General features: G+C 37.8%; 6 protein-coding genes across 6 annotated transcripts in view; 5 read left to right on the top strand and 1 right to left on the bottom strand.

Moving 5' to 3' along the window:
- Positions 1–940, top strand: part of LOC101301848 (uncharacterized protein RSN1-like) — a 5701-nt gene extending 4761 nt beyond the window's left edge. The window contains exon 12 of the mRNA XM_004293269.1: positions 120–940. Coding sequence (XP_004293317.1) covers positions 120–389 — 270 coding nt within the window. The 3' untranslated portion in view covers positions 390–940. The remainder of the gene's footprint in view (positions 1–119) is intronic.
- Positions 941–1638: 698 nt separating this feature from the next.
- LOC101301560 (uncharacterized membrane protein C2G11.09-like) lies at positions 1639–6320 on the top strand. Its single transcript, XM_004293268.1, has 12 exons — positions 1639–1847; positions 2024–2374; positions 2522–2680; positions 2935–3070; positions 3456–3557; positions 3947–4069; positions 4170–4250; positions 4336–4676; positions 4764–5009; positions 5087–5411; positions 5601–5834; positions 5975–6320. Exons 2-12 carry the CDS (start codon positions 2061–2063, stop codon positions 6116–6118), a joined length of 2205 nt encoding a protein of 734 aa, XP_004293316.1. The 5' UTR covers positions 1639–1847; positions 2024–2060; the 3' UTR covers positions 6119–6320.
- Positions 6321–8459: 2139 nt separating this feature from the next.
- On the top strand, positions 8460–12641 carry LOC101304554. Its single transcript, XM_004295244.1, has 13 exons — positions 8460–8966; positions 9078–9190; positions 9277–9376; positions 9468–9600; positions 9695–9758; positions 9837–10542; positions 10814–11143; positions 11287–11453; positions 11535–11664; positions 11747–11819; positions 11932–12017; positions 12098–12217; positions 12311–12641. The coding sequence occupies exons 1-13, from the start codon at positions 8460–8462 to the stop codon at positions 12383–12385; spliced, it is 2604 nt and encodes an 867-aa protein (XP_004295292.1). The 3' UTR covers positions 12386–12641.
- Positions 12240–15127, bottom strand: LOC101304263. The gene is made up of 2 exons (XM_004295243.1): positions 14917–15127; positions 12240–12707 (listed from the first exon to the last, which is right to left on the bottom strand). Exons 1-2 carry the CDS (start codon positions 15125–15127, stop codon positions 12580–12582), a joined length of 339 nt encoding a protein of 112 aa, XP_004295291.1. The 3' UTR covers positions 12240–12579.
- A 909-nt stretch (positions 15128–16036) lies between these two features.
- LOC101303981 (leucine--tRNA ligase-like) lies at positions 16037–23335 on the top strand. The gene is made up of 20 exons (XM_004295242.1): positions 16037–16365; positions 16830–16974; positions 17072–17128; positions 17504–17623; positions 17708–17812; positions 17933–18156; positions 18302–18368; positions 18449–18603; positions 18724–18988; positions 19092–19286; positions 19486–19565; positions 19705–19767; positions 19900–19981; positions 20545–20622; positions 20693–20791; positions 20932–21104; positions 21210–21387; positions 21540–21617; positions 21980–22111; positions 22334–23335. The coding sequence occupies exons 1-20, from the start codon at positions 16037–16039 to the stop codon at positions 22574–22576; spliced, it is 2868 nt and encodes a 955-aa protein (XP_004295290.1). The 3' UTR covers positions 22577–23335.
- A 569-nt stretch (positions 23336–23904) lies between these two features.
- Positions 23905–27339, top strand: LOC101301269. The gene is made up of 10 exons (XM_004293267.1): positions 23905–24302; positions 24412–24531; positions 24780–24880; positions 25001–25072; positions 25227–25308; positions 25573–25653; positions 25918–25959; positions 26118–26177; positions 26358–26504; positions 26649–27339. Exons 1-10 carry the CDS (start codon positions 24024–24026, stop codon positions 26826–26828), a joined length of 1164 nt encoding a protein of 387 aa, XP_004293315.1. The 5' UTR covers positions 23905–24023; the 3' UTR covers positions 26829–27339.
- Positions 27340–27899: the final 560 nt, after the last annotated feature.

The raw sequence follows: 27899 nt of genomic DNA, 5'->3' as shown, positions 1-27899 counted from the left end.
TTATTTTTTAATTTTTAACTTTTAGTTTGTCGAGATCTCTCTCTCTCTCTCTCTCTCTCTCTCTCTCTCTCTCTCTCTCTCTCTAAAAGTTACTTTGTTCTTTACTTTTATGGAATCAGGAAGCGAAGATGAAAGATACTCTGGAAAGCGCAAGAGAACCAAACTTGAACTTGAAAGGCTACCTCCAAAGTGCATATGTCCATCCAGTTTTCAAAGAGTGCGACGACGACGACGATGAAGATCATTACTCGTTTGAAAAGTACGAAAATGAGAGTTGTGTGACTGTGGCCACAAAACGCCAATCCCGACGGAACACTCCAGTGCCTAGCAGGATGACTGATCAATCCACGCCCTCGTTGCCAGATGCTGTTGAAGATCTACAGCCTTGAGTTGTGAGTAGCCTCCGTAAATCTTAGCTGTACATTTGACCTTCCGATGTTGTGCATAAGTTCAAGATGATGGAACTGTAAAAACTGAATGACCTGAAAATGATGCACGGGGAGGACAGAGGGAACCCCGTCGAGCATAGTTTCCACTATACGTAGCAAGTTGTGAGTTTTGTTTGCAGCCGGCTGAAAGATTACTTTAATTCATATTTTGGCATAGAGGCTAGGCTGGTGTGCAAGGAAGTCGGTTTTGTTTCTCTATCTGTTGACAAACTGTGTAATTATGCGACTGATTTTTGCTCTGGTGTGTAAATTGATTGATCTACTTATATATCATAATAGAAGAAGCGTCATAGTCTAGTAGTGTGAACTTTCCAAATTTCTCCCATCTCTTTGATGGAACAGCCGATTGTGTGACCTCATCGTTTGCTCGAAAGAGAGTTTTTCCGAGGTCCATATTCTTTTGATATATGGCAGGATTCCTACTTTCCAAGCTTTCATGTAACAAATTAGATATTGAGTCTGTATTAATGGACTGGAAAGGCATGAACATACTGTGTTATAAGTCGGCAAAGAGTACAATAGCAAATATTGGAATCAACGAATCTTGGACTCAATATTGAGTCACATTCGGCAGAGAAAAATCCAAATTCCAAAGACCAAGGGTACCAGACTAGATTGGTCTAGTGACTAGTGAAAGCATGCTAACTGAGACGAAATGTTGATACACTGTGTGCATGTTTATTTCATAAGACTAGTTTAGTTAGTACTGTGTTTGGTGTTATTGGGTATTAAAATAAATGAGCTTACGTAACACCTTGTTTTCATTTTGGCCTCCTTAGATGGTGTTATTATGGGTACTCAAATATGTCATTATTAGATAACACTATCATTCTAAACTATAAATCAAATAAACTACACTCTAATCTAATACAACAACACCAAACATGAGTTAATATTAATACAACTTAAGGTACTCCACATAAATACAAGACGGTCTTAAAAAAATATAAAGATTTAATATAATTCCGAGTACCAAACGTGCACCAAGTGTGAATCCGAGCTTGTGACATACACCCCTTGAGGAGAGAGGCTGTATCCAAATTACTTTCAGCCCCTGTTATGGGATCTCTCACTCGGGTCACAATTTTACTTTTACCAACGTAGTGTCGGATGCTCGGATTCTGATTTGCGTCAATGCGATTGGCCCCCAAACGCATTGTAAAGCGCGTGAAGAACCGAACCGCCTTTTCCCGCAAAATGTCGCAGTCTTCCCCTTCCCAAGTCCAAAACCAAAAGGGGGGCGAATTTCGCCCCCACCAATCTCCAATAATGTCTCCGATCATCGTCACTGTTCTTATTATTGTTGTTGTTGTTGTTGTGGTTGTTGTTGTTGTTGTGGATATAATGTCTGTTCTCTGCGAGTGGCTCAGATTGAAGCAACAGTTGCATGTGTTCCAGGTAAGCTTTTCTTGTCCTGTCTTTGCTCTCTTTGCTTTAGCTCTACACCATCTCTAGCTGAATCTTCAACTTCTTTCTTGGTTTATTAACTTGAAACAATAGCAGAGAGCTCTGCTTTGCTTTAGTTCGATTTGTAAGTTTGTGCGTTTTGGTTCTAATTCATGATCGTTTCATAGGGTAATGCAGTTTTCAGTGTGACAATATAAAAACAAAATGGCTACACTTTGGGATATAGGGGTTGGAGCAGCCATCAACATCCTCAGCGCTTTTGTTTTCTTTATAATATTTGCGTTTCTCAGGCTTCAGCCTTGCAACGACAGAGTGTACTTTGCGAAATGGTATTTGAAGGGAGAGAGAGGCAGTCCCACAAGCTCTGGCACATTCGGGAGCAAATTTGTCAATCTAGACTATAGGTCATATGTGAGGTTTCTGAATTGGGTGCCGGAAGCATTGAAGATGCCGGAACCGGAGCTTATTGATCATGCAGGATTGGATTCTGCTGTTTACTTGAGGATATACTTGATGGGGTAGGCTGCAAAGTTCTCTTTTATTTTGATCTTTTCTTAATTATATGCATAATTCTTTTGAAAATGCAAGTCATTTTAGTTCTTCACTTCTAAGATGTTAGCTTATGTTGATGATTCTATTCTCCTTATGTAGTTGAATTCATGCAGGCTTAAAATCTTTGTTCCAATAGCATTTGTTGCATGGGTTATTTTGATACCGATCAACTGGACAGATAACACTTTGGATATAGCCGGCAAGCAAGCCAATATTACTTCTACAAACATTGATAAGCTCTCTATTTCAAATATCCCATATAGATCTCAAAGGTGAGACACCCGCCTCTATAAAGTTTCTGCCTTTTTGTAGAACAAATGATTGTTGGATAATTCTAAATATCATAGTAGCATTCATTTTCTAATTGTTGCCACTGTTACTCTCTGTATTTAGTCTACCTATGTGGTGTTATTTACATCCAATTCATGAAGACAGTAGAAAATTTTGAAGAATTCAATCATGCATAAGTTTCTTATATCTTGCTGACAAATGAGTACTGCAATATTCATGCGGTTGTATTTGACAGATTGTGGACTCATGTAGTGATGGCGTATGCCTTCACCTTTTGGACATGTTGTGTGCTGTTGAGGGAGTATGAGAAAGTTGCCACAATGCGGTTGCATTTTCTTGCAACAGAAAAACGACGACCAGATAAATTTACGGTGAGATTGACTCAATGCCTCTACATATAAGTTTAAATCAGTGTTTATTCAAATAAGAAACTCATGAGCACAATGTCAATGGTTGATATACTTATCATGAATATGCTAAGAATAAGCATTTCATCTTCATTGCTTTGTGCCTAAGTAGAGTTCAGATTAAGATTTGAGCACTGATGTCAATTGCTTGATATAGTGATCATGTATATTTTAAAGTAGTAAGCATAAGAACTGACGTTAATATTTGAGGTTAGCTGATAAATATTCTTGAATGTTTAGCTAGCCTATACGGCAGATACAAGCAGAGTTCATCTGCATTATCTTTCAGAAAAAATGATAAAAATCCACAATGGCATGCTTACAAGCCAAATTAGCTTATTGTTTACAGGCCCTTGTAAGAAATGTTCCACCAGATCCAGAGGAATCTGTAAGTGAGGTTGTGGAGCACTTTTTTCTGGCCAACCATCCAGATCATTATCTTACTCATCAGGTTTGTTCCCAAAGAATATGTGCTCTTATACAGTACAAAATGTCGATTAGAATTTTAAGACGCTATCATTTACAGGCTTAAGAGAGTTATCATTGTATATAAACCTATTAAAGCTTTATTTCACTAATGCATTTTTGTGAGATTTTACATGAGAAAGTTTTGGGTTTACAAAATCAACAATGCAGTATCTGCAGTATCTTTATCCTGGCAAGCCATACACACTTCCTATTGAATAGGTATCCATATTTCATTATGTTCTCTTTGCCAGGATAGAGCTTTTGAAACGTCCTCTTTACTTAATCCTTGAACTGCTGAAGCTATACAATTGTTTGTTTAGAAAGAAGTCTTGTGTTTTCTCAAACTTGATCCAGTTAAAAAACTATTTGCAGGTGGTATACGACGCCAACAAGCTTGCAAAATTGGTAAAGAAGAAGAAAAAAATGGATAACTGGCTTGTCTACTACGAGAACAAACTTGAAAGAAGCAAAACTTCAGTGAGGCCCTTCATTAAGGTAAATAAATTGATCTTCTACTAACTGCTAAAGTGTTTCCAAGTTCTAAAGTTGATATTTGATTTTCTCTTTGACCTGGATGTGCATATACGACTATCAGACTGGTTTTCTTGGGCTTTGGGGAAAGAAAGTTGATGCAATTGAACATTATCAATCTGAGATTGTGAAAATGAAGAAGGAAGTACGTACCAGTTTATTCATTTCTTTGTCAAATATATACTGCCATGTTCTTGGTTGTTTCAAATGCATTATTGTTTTTTTCTCAGATACCTGAAGAAAGGGAGAGGGTTAAAAACGATCCCAAGTCTATCATGCCAGCTGCCTTTGTGTCCTTTAAAAGCAGATGGGGTGCTGCTGTTTGTGCGCAAACTCAGCAATCTAGAAATCCAACTACTTGGTTAACTGAATGGGCTCCAGAGCCGCGTGATGTATATTGGCCAAATCTGGCAATTCCATATGTGAAACTCACTGTTAAGAGGCTCATCATGGGTGTTGCATTTGTTTTCCTCACCTTGTTTTCCTTGATCCCCATTGCATTTGTACAATCTCTTGCAAGTGTGGAGGGACTTAAGAAAGAAGCTCCATTCCTAAATCCCATTGTCAAACTGTGAGTTATCTCTTCCTTGAACCTTTTTGACTTGGCATCTAGTTTTTACTAGCACTAGTTAGTAATCTTACCTTGATACATATGCAGGAAGTTCATCAAGTCAGTCATGACAGGCTTTCTACCGGGAATTGCATTGAAGTTATTTTTGATATTTTTGCCAATGATATTGATGATGATGGCTAAATTTGAGGGTTATCCTTCTCGGTCTTCTCTTGAGAGGAGAGTAGCGTCTAGATACTACCTCTTTTCTTTAATGAATGTATTCCTGGGTAGCATTTTTGTCGGATCAGCATTTGATCAGCTTTATACTTTAATTCACCAATCAGCAAATGTGTATGTATTTTGAAACTAAAAGTATATAAACTTTCTTCTAGTATCATTTAAATTTTGACTTAAAGTTTTTTTGGCAGCATTCCAGAGACAATCGGCTTTGCAATCCCAATGAAAGCTACTTTCTTCATGACATATATAATGGTTGATGGGTGGGCTGGTATCGCTGCTGAGATCTTAATGTTGCTGCCACTGATTCTATATCACTTTAAGAATACCTTCCTAGTGAAGACTGATAAGGACAGGGAGGAGGCAATGGCTCCAGGAAGTATTGGTTTCCATGTTGGGGAGCCTCGTATACAGCTTTATATCTTACTGGGCTTTGTATACTCTACAATTACACCAGTTTTACTTCTGTTCATAATCGTTTTCTTTGGCCTGGCTTATGCTGTGTTCCGTCATCAGGTAAAGACTTGGTATCTTTAGCTACTACTTTTCATAGTAGAAGGAATAGTACAGTCAGTATATCCATTCATATGTAGATACTAGTTGTGACTTGTGACCAATGCCATTTGCACCTATTGTTCAACTTATATATCCACTTATCCATTATTATTCTTTTGTGGGATGTATCACTATTCTCTCTGAATGCAGATCGTAAATGTTTATAGCCAGGAATATGAAAGTGGTGCAGCATTCTGGCCTGATGTCCATGGTCGCATTGTATGTGCTCTGATTATCTCTCAACTGATTCTATTAGGACTGTTGAGTACCAAAAGAGCTGCTCTTGCTACGCCATTTCTTCTCGTACTTCCAGTATCCACCATAGTGTTTTATAAGTATTGTGCAGATCGTTTTGAACCTGCATTTGTTAGATATCCATTACAGGTATGTCAGCATGCCAGCTGTTTCCTCTTCGAGCAAAGACAGCACCTTGTTACCTCTTTCAGTTCAGTTTTTTTTCATACTTCGTGCCAGATCTCTCTCCATCTCTCTAAGATTTTCTCTTGCTTTTCTTGTGGGATCAGGAAGCGAAGATGAAGGATGATCTGGAACATGCAAGAGATCCAGACTTGAACGTGAGAGACTACCTCCAAAGCGCATATGTCCATCCAGTTTTCAAAGTGTGCGATGAAGATGATGAAGATAAAGAACATAACTCTATTGTTTGAAGATTTAGTACGAAATGAGAGTGACTGTGGCCATAAAATGCCAATCCCCACACAGGGACACACTCGTTGCCGGATCTTCAATGTGTCCATTTGACCTTTTCCGATGTTGTGCATACTATTCAAGACTATGGAACTGTAAAAATTGAATGAGTCGATCATATAGGTTCCAGTATACATAGCAAGTAGTGGTGAGTTTTGTTCGCAGCCAGCTGATCAGATTACCTTCTTTCTTTCCTGTCATGGAGCCTAGGCTGGTGCACAAGTAAGTCGGTTTCTTTTTTCTTTCTGTTACACCAATTGTGTAATTATGTACATTGATTTATCTATTCAATACCATCGAAGAGGTAGAGTTGTTTTATTTGACAATCTGTATTTGAAGATAGTTTGTGTGAACCTTTCTAATTTCTCCTAAAACATTTGGAGTTAAGATTTTGTCTCTACGGAATTGATGGGATAGGCCATAGTGTGATTTTGACATCGGCCCAAAATAGAAAGTGTGTCCACGGTCCATATTCGTTTTCTACATTGAATTTAGCTTCTCTACTTGGATTTATGTTGCTTAGATTTGTCTAGATGACTTCTAACCATTGGATTTAATACAATCTAAGACCATCATGTCATCCTTACTCTATCTAATGACCATAAGACATTTAAGCAACTTAAATCTAAACAGAGAATCCGGTTATTTCAATATTACCATATAACTGGTTCTCAAAAAAAAAAAATAATACCATATAACCATTTAGATTCCATATTAAATTAGTATTTATGGACCGAGAATGCATGAAAAAGTTATTGTGTCATATGGTGAAAAATTGTAAAATTGAGTTGATGGAGACCAATAGTAGATAGTCATTCGAACTAGTGAACCATCACATGATGACTGGTTATCTGGATGCATACAATAGTCTTTCATAAAATTAGAATTAATCGAACATCTTAATTTCTTAATCTCATGTAACTTTATAATTATAGTTGAATTTAAGACGAACAATCGTTGAAGCATATTTTTAGCAGTTTAGCTCTTGTGTTAATGAAGTTTGGGTACCTAAAGCAATGAATTAGATTTAGGAAGTTCATTAATAATGCTTTTGTTAATTTTGTAAGCCTGGACCAAAACACAATGCAGGTTAAACTTTTACTTGTTTATCAAAATTCGTAATCAGAAGAAAAATAAGAGACGAAAAACAAAGAGTCAAATATATCAAAACAAAACAAGTTAAGTCTAAAAATAACGAAATATGTATTTAATGTGACAGATATGATAAAGATAGACTCAAAATTCCCAACCAACATCCGATGAATACTTAGATAAGTATCCAAAAACCTCGGATTATTTACCAAAATTAGCTCATTCAGAAACAAAGAACCAAAAAATCAGAAAGGAAAAGCAAATTCTCACTACCAAAAAAGGGCCTCTGAAATTACAAGGCTGAGTTAATCCACGCTACCTACCAAGTCCCACTGACTGACGCACACAGGTTTTGCCGATTGCAAAATCCAACGGTCTATTAATACCCCTTCCTTTCTTGCTCCCAAGTCTTCGTCCTCTCTCTCTTTTTCGGATTCTCCGGAATCTCTTTCGCCTCTTCGGTTTTCATTCTCTCTGATTTTCACGCATTGCAATTTCCCACCTCTAAACCCATCTCTTCTTATCACTCCCTATCTCTCAACTCTGAATTGTGAGACTTCATATCATGAACGGTGGAACCACCAGCTGAATATTTTGGGTTCTGACCGGCTCGAATATTGAGGTTTTCGGTTATATTTTAGGTGAGTGTCGATACTCCCAATATGATCAATATTTGACTGTGTTTGTTTTATTGTATTCGATTCCGTTGGAGTAGGAATTTGATGTTGATTTGTTGTATTGGGAAGAGAGCTGGTATTTCGATCGAATCATGGGTTTCNGTGATGGGAATGAATGTGGTTCGTGTAATGGGGATTGAATTTTTGGGGTTTTTTTTTTTCTTTTTTTTAGGTATTTGGGGTTTTATTGGTCCTAAGGTTGTAGGTAGATTGACTTGAGTGTTTGTTCTTCGTTGACTTGGAACGATTGGAATCTTTGAATTTGAACCAATGCTGGGCTGTTTTTGTATTCAAATTTTAATCTTTGGAGATTAATTTTTTCTGGGAATTCATAAAAATTTTGATCACAGTTTTATTGTGTGCTGTGAAATCACAGTTGTATTGTGCGTGCTATTAGTTTGATATAGGTAACGAATTTGTGTTTGGTTTTTTAATGAAGAGATCATGATGGTTAATGTGCAGATATGTAAATGTGAGTGAACTATTATAGGTTCTATGTTGTGATTTCTGTAGGTAGTTGTAGGTAGTGACAATGGAACTGTTAGGAAGGCCGGAACAATATACCGATGAAGATATTGGTTCTGGTGAGAAGGGATTCTCGGAGTTACTAGAGCATGAAAAGGAAGAGTTACTGCAGGACCAATCAGATGAGGATGGGAAGGACAATGGTGGCTTACAGAGGATTGGGGCAAAGTCTTTGTCTAAGAAGAGACGGTGTACTTCAGAAAATGGATCTTCTAATGGAAAACGAATTAGGAAAAAACAACTTGTGCTAAATTATTACGAAGATGAAGATGAGTTGATGGATGAAATGGAGCGTGATACAGAGATTGCCTTTATGATCAAGTCAAAAACACGGAAAAGGGGAAGTCCTGGCCGGGGAAGGATCAACCGGAGTTCCTCAGTGGATTCAGGAGTTAAAGATGAGTCAAAGAATACTATTTCTTACACTTCATCTTCTTCACCACCATCTTCTCCGAGTTCATCAGTTTCAGTTTTAAGATGGGAACGTGGTAGATGCACTTCAAGACACAGAAAGGTATTACTAACTGTAGCTATGCGTCTCTGTACAATGTGTATTATTGTTCTCTTCCTCTTTTTAAGTTCAATCATCCTCATTGACACAGCTATTGTTTATTATTTAAAGCAGAATAATGGGGATGTTTGTTTTAAGTGTCATCAGTGCATGCAAGAATCGAAAACTATTGTTTCTTGCTCCAAGTGTAAAACCAACACTTATTGTATCCGTTGCATCAAGGAATGGTATGTATTCACACAGTCCCTGTCCTCTTTCTGAGTTTGCAAAGTCACTTGAAATGTATCATGGGTTCTTTTTTGGGTGTATACAGGTACCCTCACATGAAGGTACAAGACGTCAAGGAATTTTGCCCATTTTGCCGCCAAAATTGCAACTGTAATGCATGTCTCCACTCAACTGGCATGATTAAGGTTTGTTTTCTAGTAATACTCAGAGAATCCTTTCAGCATTGCACCATCCAATGATACATACATTATTTTATTTTATTTTGTTAAACTTCAGACATCAAAACGGGACTTAAGTGACTATGAAAAGACTCAGCATTTGACGCACTTAATTCTCTCCGTGCTTCCATTTCTGAAAGAATTTTCTGATGAACAAAAGGAGGAGATAAAGATTGAAGCTAATATTCAACGTATGAAGTTCCATTGGCTTTGGTTATACTTCTTTGGTTTCAGGTGTAGGACAAACCTTTCTTTGGCTTTGACTAACACAAGCTTTTCTGTCAGGAGAGTCGCCTTCCAACATTATTATAGAACAGACCCTCTGTTTTAATGATGAGCGTGTCTATTGGTAAGCATCTCTTTATTGTCAACGGAACTGCTATATGATTGTTAACTAACTAAATGTCTGTTTTCATGCTTGGAATAGCAACCATTGTGCAACTTCAATTGTTGATCTGCATCGAAGCTGCCCTGACCCAACGTGTAAATACGAACTCTGTCTAAGTTGTTGTAGAGAAATTAGGCAGGGATCCCTTTTAAACCGTACAGAGGTGAAGTTTCAATATAGGAATAGGGGTTGTGAGTACATTCATGGTGGAGATCCATCACGTGAATGTAGTTCTGTACAAGCTCCAGACAATCATATTGAGCCTTTGACTGGGTGGAATGCAAATGATGATAATAGTATTACTTGTGCTCCAAAGGAAATGGGTGGCTGTGGTGAGAGGAAATTGGCTCTGAAGCGAATCCTTCCTTGTGATTGGATTGCAAACTTGGAAGCAAAAGCAAAAACTGTAATAGACATTTGCGAAACCAAAAACTGTACTTTCAAGCATGAATACGGTGAAACAAGAACTGATATGTTGCGAAAAGCAGCTTCGAGGGAGGATTCCTGTGACAACTATTTATATTGTCCAGATTCATGGGACACGCTGAAAGAAGGAGGTCTTTTGCACTTCAGAAAACATTGGATTAATGGTGAACCAGTCATAGTTCAAAATGTACTTGAACAGGCAAATGGTCTGAGCTGGGAGCCAATGGTCATGTGGCGTGCTTTAAGTGAAAATATGGATCCAAATAGTACCTCACAATTTTCAGAGGTCAAGACCATTGATTGCCTGGCTGGCTGTGAGGTTTGTTTCTATCACTACTTATCAGATAAATTTCTTTGGATATATGATCTAAAATTTCTTTTGAAATCATCCTTTCATTATATTGGGCTAGGCCAATCTGGTTGTGATGTTGAATAATCCTTCCAACATCAATTTTCCTGTCTTGGCAGCCTGAAACTAAAGCTATTCTCTTACTTATTATACTGCCATATATGAGAAACTAATTGGTTTTTTCCACATGGTTTTCCTCAATATACTGCACTTCTAACGTCACTTTCGTCATCTTTTGCAGGTGGAAATCAATACTCGGCAATTTTTTGAAGGATACACCGAAGGAAGAATGTATGGAAATTCATGGCCAGAGATGCTTAAGCTGAAGGATTGGCCCCCTTCTGATGCGTTTGAGAATCTTTTGCCCCGACATTGTGATGAATTCATTAGTGCCTTGCCATTTCAAGAGTACACAGATCCTAGAGCTGGTCTTCTTAACCTTGCTGTTAAGTTGCCACCAGGAGTCTTGAAACCAGACATGGGTCCAAAAACATATATTGCTTATGGGCTTGTGGAAGAGCTTGGAAGAGGGGACTCTGTAACCAAGCTGCATTGTGACATGTCTGATGCGGTATGAAATATAGTTTATGCTTACTTAAAATACAGTGATAACCGTGATAACCTTTCATAGATTCTCATTTAATATCTGAAATGTACATCTTCACTGATTGGATTGCCTAACCTTCTGTATGTCATGTTCTTTCATTGATACAGGTTAATATTTTGACACATACAGCAGAAATTAAGTTAGGTGATGAGCAGAAATCTGCAATTTCAGACCTAAAAAAATTACATAGGGCCCAAGATGAGAGAGAGCTTCGGAATTGGGTGAATTCTCAGTCTGGACGGTCGGGATCACAAATAGGGGATGATGAAATCATAGAAAAGAATTACAATAGGGAATTCAAGGTTCCAGAAGATCATGCAGAAGGACCCACTCTTTCTGGTTCTCCATGCATGGAAGCAGTAGACGAAACAGGTGGTGGTGCTTTGTGGGACATTTTCCGCAGGGAAGATGTCCCTAAGTTGGAGGCTTATCTGAAGAAGCACGTTAAAGAATTCAGGCACACTTATTGTTCATTAGTTGAACGGGTATGTATGGTATCCCCAGCTTTCCTTTCCTTAACCATGTTGTGATTGTGGATGATGATTGTCTTCTGTTCTTTGTGATTAGGTTATTCATCCAATTCATGATCAATCCTTTTATTTAACAGTGGATCACAAAAGGAAGCTTAAGGAAGAATTTGGTACGAAACAAGAAAAGCATTTGGTTTTCATTTGCTCACTGAATCCTTATTCTTGTGGTACCTTTGGTAGTTCACTTGACTAACTTTAACATTCTTCTTGCACACTAATTAGGAATTGAACCGTGGACATTTGTACAAAGCCTTGGAGAGGCTGTATTTATACCTGCTGGATGCCCGCACCAAGTTAGAAATCTCAAGGTCTATCATCTTGTACTTTTCACATGTGTTCCACTTTTGTTTTGTTTGTGGTATATCTCTAACAGTCTACTCCCCTGCAGTCTTGTACAAAAGTAGCCGTGGACTTTGTATCCCCAGAAAATGTCCATGAGTGCCTCCGTTTAACTAAGGACTTCAGACAACTTCCCAAGAATCATAGAGCTAGAGAGGACAAACTTGAGGTGACCAGCAACCATATCTACCAACTTTCCTTCTCTTTACTTCACTTTGATTCTTCCAAGTTTGATTTAAGGCATTATCTTTTGGTGGTGCAGATAAAGAAAATGATACTGTATGCAGTCGACCATGCTGTTAAAGATTTAGAAGCCTTGGTAGCAACTCAAGTTTGAAAGCTGGCAACTCTACAAGAATATCCATATCCCTGTCCGTGTCCGGGAAAATTTGTAAAGTCGGAACAAAATTTTCCTCCTGCCCATATAAGTTGAAGCTTTCACAAGTACTTGCCTTGTTCACATGGTCTTTTCGGTTCTAATGATTGCTGCATTCAGCTTAGACAGTGAGGGTTTACTGCTCGACCTTCAAGTTAAGTAGTGTTATGACTTGTGAGCATTTTAATGAAATGAAAGACAAACTTGATTAGTCCCAAGAAGACGAATTCTTTCAGAACTCCTTTGATCCTGCCTAATGCACCTGCATATGGATACAAATTGGCTTTCCCAAAAAAAACAAGGTTTCATCAAACTTAAAATAAATGCCTTCACCACCATTTCAAAATATAAAGATATAAATAAAATAATATAAAACAAAATACTTACATCCAAACTAATGCGCTTTAGTACCATTAGTACCATTGGTTTAGCGGCATAATCTCCTTTTAATAAATAAATTAAAAATTAAAAAAAAAAAAACTAGTTTGGATGCCTACGTTCGAACTTTATCTTATTTGCATATGTTGGGCAACGTAGAGGGAAATACTTGCATCCAAATTAGTTTTGATGCTTGTGTCAAAACTTTATATTACTTGCATATGTTGGTGATGCAGGGTCTTGCGGCTAGATTAGGGGTAAACACTTGAGAACGAAGATCTCAAACGGAAAAACAAGCAATATGAGAGAAATGCTTGCATTAGGATTAAAGTAGGAACGATTTTTTTGAGTTATTTGTTGGGACTAAATGAGACAGTGCTAAATAAGGAGTTTAATTTAGTTAATACTGTGTTTGGTGTTATTGGGTACAAAAATAAATGAGCTTACGTAGCACCTTGTTTTCATTTTGGCCTCCTTAAATGGTGTTATTGTGGATTTGTGGGTACTCAAATAAGTCATTCTTAAATAGCACTATTCTTTTAAACCATAAACCAAGAAAACTACCATAATATCGAATATCGATGAAAATTTTACCAAATTTTATCTAAAAGTTGTATATTCGACCAAAAATAGACTAAATATAAAATATCGGAAAGATATAAAAATTAATATCGATAATTGTTAAAAACGGAAATTTCGAAGTGTGGAGATGAGTTAATATTAGTACAACTAAAGGCACCCTACATGAGTCTAGGACAGTCCTAAATAATAAAAAGGCGTAATGTAGTCCTGAGTACCAAAAGTGTGCATATATGTTCTATTCAAAATACAAAGCTGACTTATAAGACTCCAAAAACCTAGATATATAAGTAATAGCAACCCTAATAAAAATAGGAATCTAAAAGACTTAGGAAAATAAAACATAATAAAGAGAATAAAAAATGATAATAAACTCCTAATTAATTTAAGAGTCTTTTGGATGCTCCTGCATCAGTTGGGCAATGTAAATCAATCTCAAGACCATCTCAGAATCTCAGCAAAAGATCAAAGAAAACATAAATTGTTTACTTGTTCAGTTGCATCAAACAAATGAACAGTTCTAGCAGTCTCTTAGTCAACCGTTTATTTCTTTTATGCTATTGAATGGTTAGCGGTTTTTTTTTTGTTAATTTGTTTAATGCAATTGCACAAGTAAACAATTTTTGTTTTATTTATTTTTGCTTAGAGGATATTGAGAGGCTGACTTAATGTATGAAGTTTTTTTTTTTGGTAATGTAATGTATGAAGGGTTTGATCATGCATTTACATTGCCTACTGCCTAGCATATGCAAATAAGATAAAGTTTGAACGCAGTCATCAAAACTAGTTTGGATGTCCTTAGCCAAACTTTGTAAGTTATGAAAAACAACTCTTTGGAAATTACATGTTATTTTCAGCAGATTTCAGAAGCCACTTCATTAAAAACACATGAAATTTGACGACACTTTTAAAAATAAGGGTAAAATATTGTATAGTCTTTATGGTTTGAAGTCGACATATGTTCAGTCTTTTCAGTCTTTGTGGTTTTATTTTAATCTGAATGGTCCTGAGAGTCACGATTTTTCATCCAAATGTCAATTCGTCAATTTTCTGTTAAATTGATGACGTGGCCGTTAAAAATTATTATGTATTTAACAGACGAAAAGACCATTAGATGAAAAATCGTGACTTTAAGGACCATTCATATTAAAATAAAACCACAATGACTAAACAAATAACGACTTCAAACCACAAGGATTAAACAAATTTCAATTCTAAAAGTAATATTTACCGAATACGTAACTGTTTTAATTCATAGATGGTTATTTTCACGTTAGAGAAGTAGAATTTTTTTTTTTTTAAAGTCACAAGAATGAAGAATCCCAAAGTAGTCCTGAATGATCAAAACTTATCAAAGGATTTCTATAACGGAGGATCTTGTTAAAGACAGTAAGGCAACCATACACACTGAACTGACTGAAGTAAATACTATGATCTCATGATTCTCATCTAAAGTGCTAGAAAAAGCTTAATAGACAGGGATGTTAAACACTTGATTATGGAAAAGAACAGATTAAGGGGAAACAAGGTCTTACACAAAAGCTTCTCCTTGTGGATGTAGCTTATACTTGGTAACCATAGATGAAAGCCATCTCCAACAATCTTGAGATCATGGATGAAAGCCCTTCCCAACAAACTTGAGTTTCTCCTTGTTTCAACCAATAGGTGGTGGCAAAGAAATTGCTTGGAGTGGAGAACATAGATTGGTTGAGGCTTTAAAATGCCAAGAGAACTCCCCCATATCATATCAGAGAAGGCCAAAGGGAGGCATAGATGCCTTTTATAGTTTAAGATTTGGAGATGTTAGGGTTTTTATGGTGATTGTGTTAAATAGCAAAATTACCCCTCTCTAGATTCCAATGTAGGAAGTTGCACAAAGTTTGGCTACGTATTCGGACGGACAGTTACATCATTCAATGAAGGCAAAACACAAAGAGTAAAATACTAGTTTAATCATATGATTTGTATGTAGCTAGTGTACACCATTTTGGCTAGTAAGTGGACGAAGTTACACCATTTTGGCCACTTCGAATAAATTAGAGTGCGCCAATTCAACTCGATCGATATGAATTGATTTTCGGTTGAGAAGTTACACACCAGGTAGGTATGTAGATACTGATCTAAATCACAGATCCAAACAGGAGCTCATCAGGAGCTCATCCTGCACAAACTGAAAATGCACCTTAAAATTTTTAACATGTTTCGACTTATCATCATATTTCACGACAGATTCTGTGATATAACGTCATACTTCCCAACATATCGTATCATGATTGAACATGAGTTTCTGGGTCAGTTTATAACCAGGTGAACACTACTACGTAAACAATGTCAGTGGTGTTCACATGGTTACTAAGAAATCATAGTTAGTCACTGGTAGATGTAAATCCAAAAGTGAAAAGCTAAACAATTTAACTTTAAAATAATACTTCTCACCCTTAGATGTTCTCACTCTTAAATTTACATTCAACGGTGACCGATCATAATTTTCTTAGTCAATAGGTGATGACGTGAACACTAATGTAAACAATTTGCAGCTTGTGCCCCAAAACTGACCATTTTATCAATATAAATAAGAAAACGTTAACCCGCCAAGTCGCCAACGACACAGTTTATCTCATCCCATTTCTGCTTCTTCTTCTTCTCTTCAGCTCAATGAGCTCTACTCATACCCAACTGGGTCTCCAACTCCAACCTCAACTAACCTTCACCTCACTCCTACTCCCCTCACACCCACTCATCACCTTCTACCCAAGACTCCACAACCGCACCTTTAAACGCTGCGTTTCCATCACAGCCTCATCGGCCAATGAACCCAACGACGTCGTTGAGCACAAGCCGAAGCAGAAGAGGGCCTATCCGTTTCACGAAATAGAGCCCAAATGGCAGCGGTATTGGGAGAAAGACAAGACTTTTCGAACCCCGGATGAGGTTGATATGTCAAAGCCCAAATTCTACGTCCTCGACATGTTCCCTTATCCCAGGTCTCTGTTTTTCTTTGCTTAATTTGATGACCCAGAAGTTGGAATTTGAGTTTGAGGAGTTGAATGTGTGAAAGTTTGAGTCTTTGATGTGAAAATGATAGTTTGAGGAAATGGGTAGTGGTGGATTAGGGAAAATATGATGACCCAGTTGTTCAAATTTGGTTTTTGTTCATGGAATTTTTAGTTTCAAGGATAATGGAGATGCTTTATATGTGTTTGTGGTTGGTAATGGCTTTAGAATTTGAGGGTCTTTGATGGAAGGGTTTAAAAGCAAAGGATTTGAAGATGGTTAAAATAGTTGAGCATAATGAAAACATGAGGTATAATGCAATTTGTATTAGTGAGGTTTACTTTGTCTGAGCTTTTGTGCAAGTATATAACATAGTTGGATTGTATCTTGATTAATATGAAGCGTAGATTGTGTTGACTGGAACTTTTATGCTCATATTGATGGATAATTGCAGTGGAGCGGGGTTACATGTCGGCCATCCGCTTGGATATACTGCGACAGACATTCTCGCTAGGCTTAAACGTATGCAGGGGTACAATGTGTTACACCCGATGGGATGGGATGCATTTGGATTGCCAGCGGAGCAGTATGCAATCGAGGTTTGTGTTTCAGTGCTTTTACATGGCTCAGAATTGTTTGGATATATGTTGTGGGTTTGGACGTGTGCTAATTGGTTGTCTTGTGTGTGTTGGACAGACAGGAACCCACCCAAAGATCACAACCTTGAAGAACATTGATCGCTTTCGTTCCCAGGTCATGTAATGTCCATTCTATATCTGCATGCATGACTGATCATTAATGAATAAGCTTTTGCATATTGTTACATAAAATAATCTACTAACTGCTGTATAAACTTACTAAAAATTATGGTCAAGGTCTCATGTAATAAACATTTGGAAGTTTTAGTGGCTTATAGGCCGGTTAAGCAGGTTGTCATTAGCATAAAGCTTGATGATTTAAAGGGTGTTCTGGCCCTATATCTCATCAAGTTCCAATGTTAGGCATGTTTACGTTCTTGATGGGATTAAAACTAAGAACATGTATTATGATAACCCCTTGCTGCCCTCTTGGTTTTGGTGGATTCTATTATTTTTGTCCATTTATTAACATTTTGTAGTTTCTTTGCAGCTTAAATCATTAGGGTTTTCATATGACTGGGATCGTGAAATTTCCACAACAGAACCAGATTATTATAAATGGACCCAATGGATCTTTCTTCAGCTATTAAAGAGAGGCTTGGCATATCAGGTATAACTGATATATAGGTTTACAATAGTTTCTATCAGTTTCCACTATAAAAAGGATCTGATAATGTACTTATAATGCAAACAGGCTGAAGTGCCAGTCAATTGGTGCCCTGCTCTTGGTACTGTCTTGGCAAATGAAGAAGTGATAGATGGTCTGAGTGAGCGTGGGGGTCATCCAGTAATAAGAAAGGTATGTACAACACTTGTGTGTTTTTATTTTTCAGACCATCAAAGTTATAGTCTCCTTTGCTTAATTCCAATATTTGAATGGTTTTATAATTTTACAGTGTCATTGTTTATTGCCGAGCAGCCAATGAAGCAATGGATGCTCAAGATTACAGCATATGCGGATCGCCTTCTTGAAGATTTAGATGACCTTGACTGGCCTGAGAGTATAAAAGAGATGCAAAGAAACTGGATAGGGAAGTCAGAAGGTGCTGAGATGGAATTTTCTGTTCTTAGCAGTGATGGACAAGAGAGAGACATAAAGATTACAATCTACACTACCAGACCGGACACCATCTTTGGAGCAACGTAATAATCAAACACTATATCACTATCTTGTTATTAGACAAAGTTTTTGCTTTAGATTCAGTGGTATTCGTAGAGAAAAGTTTTGACATAGATGTCCTGGAAGGCTGGAATTAATACAGATTTGTGGCTGTTTGTTTGTGTCTAGATATTTAGTTATCGCACCGGAGCATCCATTGTTGTCATCATTAGTATCAACAACCCAGAGAGAAAGTGTATGTTCAATTGTTTCTTGCCCAGTTTTCTCAAAGGTTTCTTATGATGATAATTAGACGGCCAACACTATTGAGCACAGGTGGAGGAGTATATAGATGTTGCCTCAAGAAAGAGTGACCTCGAGAGGACTGAGCTTCAGAAAGAAAAGACCGGGGTATTCAGTGGGTGCTATGCTAAAAATCCAGTTAATGGAGAAGCTATTCCTATCTGGGTTGCGGACTATGTCCTGGGCAGGTGTGTTATACTTTCTTTAAAACTGTGTCATTAGCAAGAGGCATGCGCACTAGACTCATGTCTATGGGACTTTTATGTTCATTGTTTCTTCTTTAACACTTTAGTATGTTACTGACACAGTTATGGAACGGGAGCTATAATGGCTGTACCTGCACATGACACTCGTGACTTTGAATTTGCTTCAAAATATGATATCCCAATCCGTTGGGTTGTGATGCCGCACGATAAGAAGCTCAGTGGTTCGGGAAAGGCCTATTCAGGTGAAGGAAACGTTATAAATTCTTCAAACACAAAATTGGGGTTGGACATAAATAGCTTATCTAGCAAAGATGCTGCTTTCAAAGTCATTGAATGGGCTGAGAGGACTGGAAATGGGAAGAAGAAGGTGTTTTTTCACAGAACGTTGAAGCTTTTAAACTTGGTGTATGCCTACTATCTTTATGAATATGATATGATCTGTTTCCTGACTTGACCTCGTCTCTTATCAGGTGAACTATAAGTTGAGGGATTGGCTTTTCGCTAGGCAACGTTATTGGGGGGAACCTATTCCAGTAGTTTTTTCAGACGATAGTGATGAGGGTGTTCCCATTCTTGAAACCGAACTGCCCCTCACCCTTCCAGAATTGGATGATTTTTCTCCCACTGGAACAGGAGAACCACCCCTAGCAAAAGCAGTTTCTTGGGTATGTTTTCCCTCCTTGCCTACTGCTTTTCTTCTACTTTTCGTCTGCTTATGGATGAGTTCATGCAACCTAAGATTTCTAATTCTTGTTAGTCTCTGACTCTCTGGTGAACTGCATATTCTTTTTTTCTTGCAAGTATTTTGAATGATTTTGTTGCCCTCTATATTTATATATCTACACTGTTGCAACTCATTTTCAGGTTAAAACTAAGGACCCTTTGTCTGGAAAACCTGCCAGAAGAGAGACAAGCACCATGCCCCAGTGGGCCGGTTCTTGCTGGTATTCTGTTATTCATAAGCTTCTAGAGTTCAATCATATTAATGCATATTGAACTTGTCCAAAGGAAAAAAAGTTCATGCATTTTGAAATGTTGGAAAATTCATTTTGGTTTTGATATGTTGATCTCTATCATGTTCAGGTACTATTTGAGATTTATGGACCCAAAAAACTCAAATGAATTGGTGGCCAAGACAAAAGAAACGTAAGAAAGTATCTCTGGGAGTGCTTTATGAACATTCTATTAAAAGAAAATTTGTTAAAGATAATTAGATTTGTAATATTAAGTGAGTTTCTTCATCTTATTTCTCCTTTTAAAAGTTATTTTGATCCGCAGGTATTGGAGCCCAGTTGATGTGTATGTTGGTGGTGCTGAACATGCTGTTCTCCATTTACTTTATGCAAGATTCTGGCACAAGGTGTGTGACTTCTCGTTTTCTATTTTGGGATGTACAAGGAAATAAGGTTTAAGATTTGAAACTATACCTTTTCCTTAATAATTACATCTGCTTATAAAGCCAATGTTGTCATGATCATTAGTATGGTCATTCTTGTTGAACTCTTGTTTTGTACGTGTGCACATCTTATAGAAGATGTCCTTCTTATGAGTGTTCCGTATGGATTGCATGAGGGATCTATCCTACATCATTAATTCAGCTATACACGTATTAAATGAGTCTAAAACTCAAGAGTTAGTTTAACCATTCCATTCCAAGTTTATTCATATGAACTTTTATCGAGTTAAACCTTTCCATTCCAAGGAGATCAAGCTTTTCACCCCAAGGGCCACATTTAGTCATTTACTATGAGAAGGTTTCTGAGGGATGATAACCACATCAGATTGATAATCTGTTACCTATAGTTGATAAGGCACGGGGTACTAAACGAGAAGGCTGGTAACTTTCTCTTCACTAAATTGTTTTCCCAATACTGATTGCCATCTTTGCTGAAGTAGATTTCTTTTTTAACGTCTCTATGTCAGGTTCTCTATGACATTGGTGTCGTCTCCACCAAAGAACCCTTCAAGTGTGTCATAAATCAGGGCATTATTCTTGGAGAAGTAAGTGTAGTTGTTTCTTCTTATAGAAGTCAGCTTTTCCAATACATGTTTCTTACACTCTGATTTGCAGGTTCAATATATCGCTTACAAAGACTCAGATGGGAACTTTGTCTCTGCAGACTCTGATACATCAGCTGAGCTTCAACAAGAAATAATTCCGGATGAAAAGGTATCTCCTTAAATGCTTCACAGTTACTTTATTCTCCCCTGTTTTACTGCCCTGAGAAGGTTAAGAGAACAGAAAGAACATTTAGTTTGACATTCCTATTTTACACTTTCTCCTGACACATCTTCATTCTCATTCTCTAGGTCATTAAATCTGGGGATTCTTTTGTACTGAAAGACAATCCTGAGATCTCTGTTCTTGCACGTTCTCATAAAATGAGTAAGAGTAGGGGAAATGTTGTCAATCCTGATGATGTCGTTTCTGAGTACGGGGCAGATTCACTTCGCTTATATGAAATGTTCATGGGGCCATTGAGGTATATATTTGTATAATTTATACATTATTAGATTCTTTTTATAAAAGAATTTTTATGAAGTTAGGCAGCTTAAATGTATTCTTCATCACTAAAATTTTCTTCTAGAGACTCAAAACAATGGAATACGAGTGGTATTGAAGGTGTTCATCGGTTTTTGGGAAGAGCCTGGAGGCTAGTTGTTGGTTCACCGTTATCTGATGGTACACTCAAAGAGGGAACAGTAGTGACTGATGAGGATCCTACTCCGGAGCAGCTCCGTTCTCTACATAAGTGCATTGCCAAGGTCCAATCCTTACTGGGACTTTATCTTTTTATTTTCTTTAAATCAGGAGTGTGCAGCTTTACATTCTGGTGTAATTGTGTGCACCTTTTTCCCAATGAGTTTATTGTGTTTCATTTTTCTTATTCAATTTTGTTGATTTTCCAATTGTGCAGGTAACAGAGGAAATAGAAGCAACGAGATTTAATACTGGAATTTCTGCAATGATGGAGTTCATCAATGTGGCATATAAGGTCCATGAAAATGCTGCACTGATTGATTTTTTTATATATATTTTTTTTCAAATCTCATATGTAGGGTGGGTCCTGCATGATCAATGGTTCCCCATCCACTGGTAGCTTAGAATGATTTCCTGGTAATTTTTTTTTTTTTTTTTTTTTTTTTTTTTTTTTTTTTTTCTTCTTGACTAGTATTTCGCTTTTCCAGTATCCAGTGATCTAAGATTCTCCAACTTTGAGTTGTACCCTTGGTCGTATAAAAGTGAATATCCATAAAGCCTTACCTGTCTCAAATGGTTAATACAATGTTCATTTCAATCTTTTGGAAATAGTTAAACATGAGACTTAGACTGACTATATTGTTCTTTGTTATCCAGTGGAAAAAACATCCGAGAGTGATTATTGAAGCATTTGTATTAATGCTCGCACCGTATGCACCTCATATGGCTGAAGAGCTTTGGTTTCGGTTGGGACACTCAAAATCATTGGCATATGAGCCTTTTCCTAAGGTCAAATCTCTCCCTCTGTCTCTCTCAAGTCAAATGTAGGGTCATATTCTTGGACCATGTTAATTCACCAACCAGTATGGATGTGATATTGTAAACAACCTAACATATTGTTAAAGAAGCACCACAATTCTTGTTTGCTGCCTGAGATGTGATATTTGATTTATGCTCCTTGAGTGGCATATGGTGAGCAGTTATTGATTTCTTTCCATGTTCTTAATGCAGGTCGATCCAGCTTACTTAGAGGAATCTACTATTTTGTTACCAGTTCAAATCAATGGCAAGACGAGGGGTACAATCCAGGTTGAAAAGACCTGTTCAGAGGAGGATGCTTTTCAACTGGCATCAAAAGATGAAAAGCTCTCCAAATATCTTGATGGGGTGTCAATCAAAAAGAGGATTTTCGTCCCTGGAAAAATTCTGAATGTCATCTTGGACCGTCAAAACATCAAGGCAGCTGTGCGATAACCAATCAGTCCTATGCTATTGCTTGCTTCTGTTGTGAACTTACGAGTCTGGATTACTCCATGTAGAAGCAGCTCTGAAGTTATCTGCCTTGCAATGGATGGCCATACACAGCTTGTTTCCGAACCCTTGGCATTGGTCTAGTTTCTGTATTCTTTTACATCCTCTTTTCCAATCCAAAGGGTTTGAGGAAAAGAAAGCACAGCTCATTCACACTAGTTCAAAACTGTGTCGAGTTGTTTCATGTAAAGGATTCATATATGTATACTTGTATATGCAGCCATGCAGCTGTTTGTATGATTCCACTCGCAACTCTACAAGACATTGGTATACTGGGCCTAACCAACACAAGATCTGGACAACACGAAGCTAGAAGCTCAAATGTAATTGAATAAACTCAGCCCCTGGCCTGCACTAATACTAGAACCGGAACACGTGCCCCGAGTAATGTCCGATAAATCCCTACGCATGTAAAAAGTTTCAGCTCTGCGTTACTACACAGTGCCTAGTCATTTTGACAGTTTTTGTGAATTGAACATGGTTCGAGAATTGAAATATCTTCATTTTGATAGTTTCGTGAATTGAATGCGGTTACGAGAGTTGAAAAGTCGAGAAAAGTCGAACCTAGTCATTTTTGACAGTTTTGTGAATAGATCGCGGTTATGAGAATTGAAATGTCGAACGTAGATACAACATTTCATTAAAATGTCTGAATTTTGATAGTTTCATGAATCGAATGCGGTTACGAGAGTTGAAATGTCGAATCTAGTCATTTTTTACAGTTTTGTGAATAGATCGTAGTTACGAGAGTTGAAATGTCGAATGCAGATACAACATTTCATTGAAATGTCTAAATTTTGATAGTTTCGTTAATCGAATGCGGTTACGAGAGTTGAAATGTCGAATCTAGTCATTTTTTACAGTTTCGTAAATAAATCACGGTTACAAGAGTTGAAATATCAAACATAGATACAACATTTTATTGAAATGTCTGAATTTTGATAATTTTATGAATTGAGTACGGTTAGAGAGTTGAAATGTCGGTTCTCTTTCATTTCCGACCAAAACGCTTAACCACCAGGCCACGTACGTTGGTCATCCGACTCATCCCTAATAAACGTTAAACATCATCAATTGAAAAGGAAAAATCCAAAGCCGTGACGCCATGTGCCGACGCGGTGCCGTTTCATTAAAGAAGAAGAATCCAGTGAGAACCCACTCATTCCTTTTTCTCTCTCGCTGGACCCCACCACGCCTAAAATACAAACCGCCACCTGGACGGCGAAGATCACGGCGCGCATTACTATAATCCCCGTATCCAAAACGACGCCGCTTTCGTCTATGCCAAACCACACAAGACTCGAGTCCACCTTACTCCTCCCTCTCTTTTCTCTCTTCTCATTTCCACGCTCGTCAAATTTGAGCTCGTAAATCACTACACTTCCGTCCGATGGTGACGGCGAAGAAGCCGCCGCCGCCGATCACGGCGCGCCACGTCATCAGGAGAAGCTGGAAGCTTCTGATCGTGTTCTCCGTCGCGCTCTGCCTTTTGGCTCTGTACAGGCTTCACTCCCAGCCGGACCTGTACTCTCCTTCTTCCTCATTATCTCGCGCGAGATCTCGCATCGCTCGCCACAGCGTCGGCTTCGCCGGCCCGGCCAAGATCGCCTTCCTCTTCCTCGCGCGCCGTGACCTCCCGCTCGATTTCCTCTGGGAGAGCTTCTTCGAGGTTCGAGGTCTAGCTCTCTTTTTTTTTTTTCTTTCAATTTCTGTAATTTCAATCGGCGGTTTCGGTGTACTGACGGAGAGTGACGTAAAATTCCTGCCGGTTTTGTCAGAATGCCGGTGGCGCTTTGAATTTTTCGATTTATATTCACTCCGCGCCTGGTTTTGTGTTCGATGAGTCCACCACGAGGTCGCGCTTCTTTCACGGCCGTCAATTGCCGAATAGCATTCAGGTACTTCTTTGAAGATTGACCGTTGAATTTCATAATGCTATTGTTTCGAAGTCTTTTCGAATAAGGAGTAATGTGAAATGTTAGGCTGAATTTAGAATGTTTGGAATACATTGAGAACTAATGGAGCCGAGTTTGGAAGGAATTGTTTGCTAGATCACTTTCTTTTTATCTCTTGATTTAGTGATTTTTTTTTCGATAAATGATGATGTGCTGGCATTCAATGTGGCTTGGTGCTTCGTGTATTGCAGGTGGGATGGGGGGAATCGAGCATGATTGAAGCGGAGAGGTTGTTGTTTGCGACAGCTCTTGAGGATCCAGCGAATCAAAGATTCGTTCTCCTCTCTGACAGGTTGATGAATGTTTCAGTATTAATGCTAGGTTATGTATAGACTTGACTAGAAATCTCTTGAGAAGGCTATAGGTTAGCGCTTTCTCGTTTTGTCTAAGCTTCTTGCTTTTTGTGCTGCAGTTGTGTTCCTTTGTACAACTTCAGCTTCATATACAATTACCTGATGGCTTCTCCTGGGAGCATTGTGGACAGGTAGGTAAAGCTTACATTTCTGAGGCGACTGGCACTGTTGATTAATAAATCAGAAACTTTTCACTTGTATTTCACACTGTAGGCTTTTGACTGTTTTTGAAGCTTGTTCTGAAGGGCTATGAGTTGAAAAGTGTGCAATTTTTTTATGTTGTAGCTTCCTGGATGTGAAGGAGGGCCGCTACAACCCAAAAATGTCACCCATAATACCGAAAAAGAAATGGCGGAAAGGATCACAGGTGGCCTTCTCTTATTTTTGGTTTACATCAAACCTTGATTTAATCGTTCCTTTAATGTTACATCTATTAAATGTTTGTGTAAAAAGTTCTTTACATTATTATTATATTATTATCTGTTACCGTAGTTCAAAGGTCAGAATGTCTTACTTCTGGGTTTCAGAGATATTGTCCTTGTTGCCATTATCTTGTGATTTTTTATCTGGTTGATAGGGATTTATGTCTTCATCATCTATACCTAACTGAAATTTTATTGTGTAATCTCAGTGGATTGCTTTGATTCGGAGACACGCTGAAGTCCTTGTGGATGACGAAGTTATACTTCCAGTATTCAAGAAATTTTGCAGGGTATGTAATACGCATTGGATGCTTGACTTCATCTGTTGTATGTTTTCTTTTTCCGGGTTATGGTGAATTGTGATATTATGGTCATCTGGTCACATTCAAGTTATAACTGTTTTTACTTTTTGCTTTATAAGTTGTATTTGGATCATGGATCAACTATAGACGTATTAAAAATTGCTCTGTTCTTTGAAGAGTCATTGATAACAGGACCATATGTTCCCTTAATTATAAAGATATTAATAACTTTGCAGCCTCCTACTTTTGCAGCGTCGCCCACCTGTTGATATCAGGAAGGGGAAGCTGAATCTTGTAAGTGTTGATTCCTTCATATTCTGACCTGATTATAATATTTAAGTGCGTGTATCTTTCAGAGACTGGAAAAGGATGACATGTCCTTCCTCAATAGCTATAAACTCATTGTTTTCTCTCTTTTAAGCGACTGATTTTGGCTTAAATACCAAATGCAGAAACTTCAAAAACAGCACAATTGTATCCCAGACGAACACTATGTGCAGACACTGCTTGCGGTAAGCTGTCATAGCTGAACATCTTAAGATTTAGGGTTTTTCTTTAAGCATCCTTTTATTCCCCCACTTTCTTATTTCTTATTTCGATTGACCACACTTTTTGATGTTTGCTTTCCATTAATTATTTGTCCACCAATTCAAGAGTTTCTAATTGGAAAACCCTTGTTCTATGTTTTGTAGATGAGTGAGCTTGATGGCGAACTTGAGCGAAGGACATTAACTTATACATTGTGGAACAACTCTCCAAATAAAACAGAAAGTAAAGGCTGGCATCCTATGACTTTCAACCATGCGAGTGCAGCCCCTCAAAAGATAAGGGAAATAAAGGTTAATAAAATGACTGTACACTGTCTTAGATTTTCATTAGCAGTGTTGGATGTGGTTTCTTTCATATAGCTTAACAGATTACAGCTTTATTTCTCAACTCTTTCCCTTCATGCTATTGTTTTGACATACTGCCTATTGCAACAGGAGATCAACCATGTATACTATGAGACAGAATACCGAACAGAATGGTGTCGTATAAATTCTACTGCTGTTCCCTGTTTTCTATTCGCGAGGAAGTTCTCCAAGGGTGCTGCCATGCGCCTTCTCAGTGAGGGAGTTGTTGGTCACTTTGACACAGCTGCATTGTTAAAACCATCACCATGATCTAATTCTTAACTTCGTGGCGGTCACTAACTGTTAGCTCATTGGGACTATAAGATGGGCATATAAAAAAGCCCACTAGAGTTTACAGAAACCATACATACTCATACAACAGATTTTGATACGGAATATGATAGGGAGGTTGTCGTGCTGCTGATCAACATGTGCAAAGATGATGAGTTGTCACTTGCCAGAGACAAGATGGGGAAATGTTTCAGGGGTCTCAATGGCTTTCTGCCTGTGGCATTTAGACATGTCGAACAAGTACAATGGTCAGGCCTCCAACTAAGATCTTATGGAATATTAGCTTTATGCTTGCTGCATTCTATACACGTTCAAATAGTAAAATCATGGTCATCTTGTCTTCTCTCGGCCATTTGTTGTACAACTTGTACATGAGTTGTAGAAGGATCAAAGATGAGATGGTTTCAAGTCTTGTAGATGATAGATTGCTTTGATTTTTCTGTGTAGAATGCTGCCATATTGAATAACTAGTAACTTCACTTGTTTCTGAACTTTCACACGGTCTGAATAGGCTGCTTCATTTCTTGGCCAGTTTTCAGCAAATTTAACGAGGATGTGGGTTGCGGGTTTATACATCAATCCCTTATTTGTTTCGATAACTAAAATAAGCTCTTATGTTTGGTTTGGTTAGGTTTATGAATCCCTTTGGGTCCTTTTTGCTATTTTTTTTAAAGATGTCTATAGCACGGGGTTTTGACTCAAATCGTTTGATCGCGAGTAAATTGATATAAACCGCGAAGTTTAGATATTAGATTGATACAAAATATGTTAGGAGGTGTTTATAAGCACAAACAAATGAAAAAAAACAGTGGCCCATAAAAAGTTAAACTGTTAAAAAACTCGTGTGCTACATCAAGAGGTTTTGTCTCAAATCGCTCGATCGCGAGTAAACTGATATAAAACGAGAGTTTTTGATGCTAGATTGATTCAAAAGATGTTAGGAGGTGTCTATAAGCATAACCAAATAAAAAAACACAGTGGCCCAGAAAAAGTTAAACTGCCAAGAAACTCGTGTGCTATAACAAGGGTTTTCACTGAAATCGCTCGTTC

The sequence above is a fragment of the Fragaria vesca genome, linkage group LG3 (genome assembly GCF_000184155.1).
Source record: "Fragaria vesca subsp. vesca linkage group LG3, FraVesHawaii_1.0, whole genome shotgun sequence".
NCBI lineage: Eukaryota > Viridiplantae > Streptophyta > Magnoliopsida > Rosales > Rosaceae > Fragaria > Fragaria vesca.
This window is presented reverse-complemented; position numbering and strand designations above follow the sequence as displayed.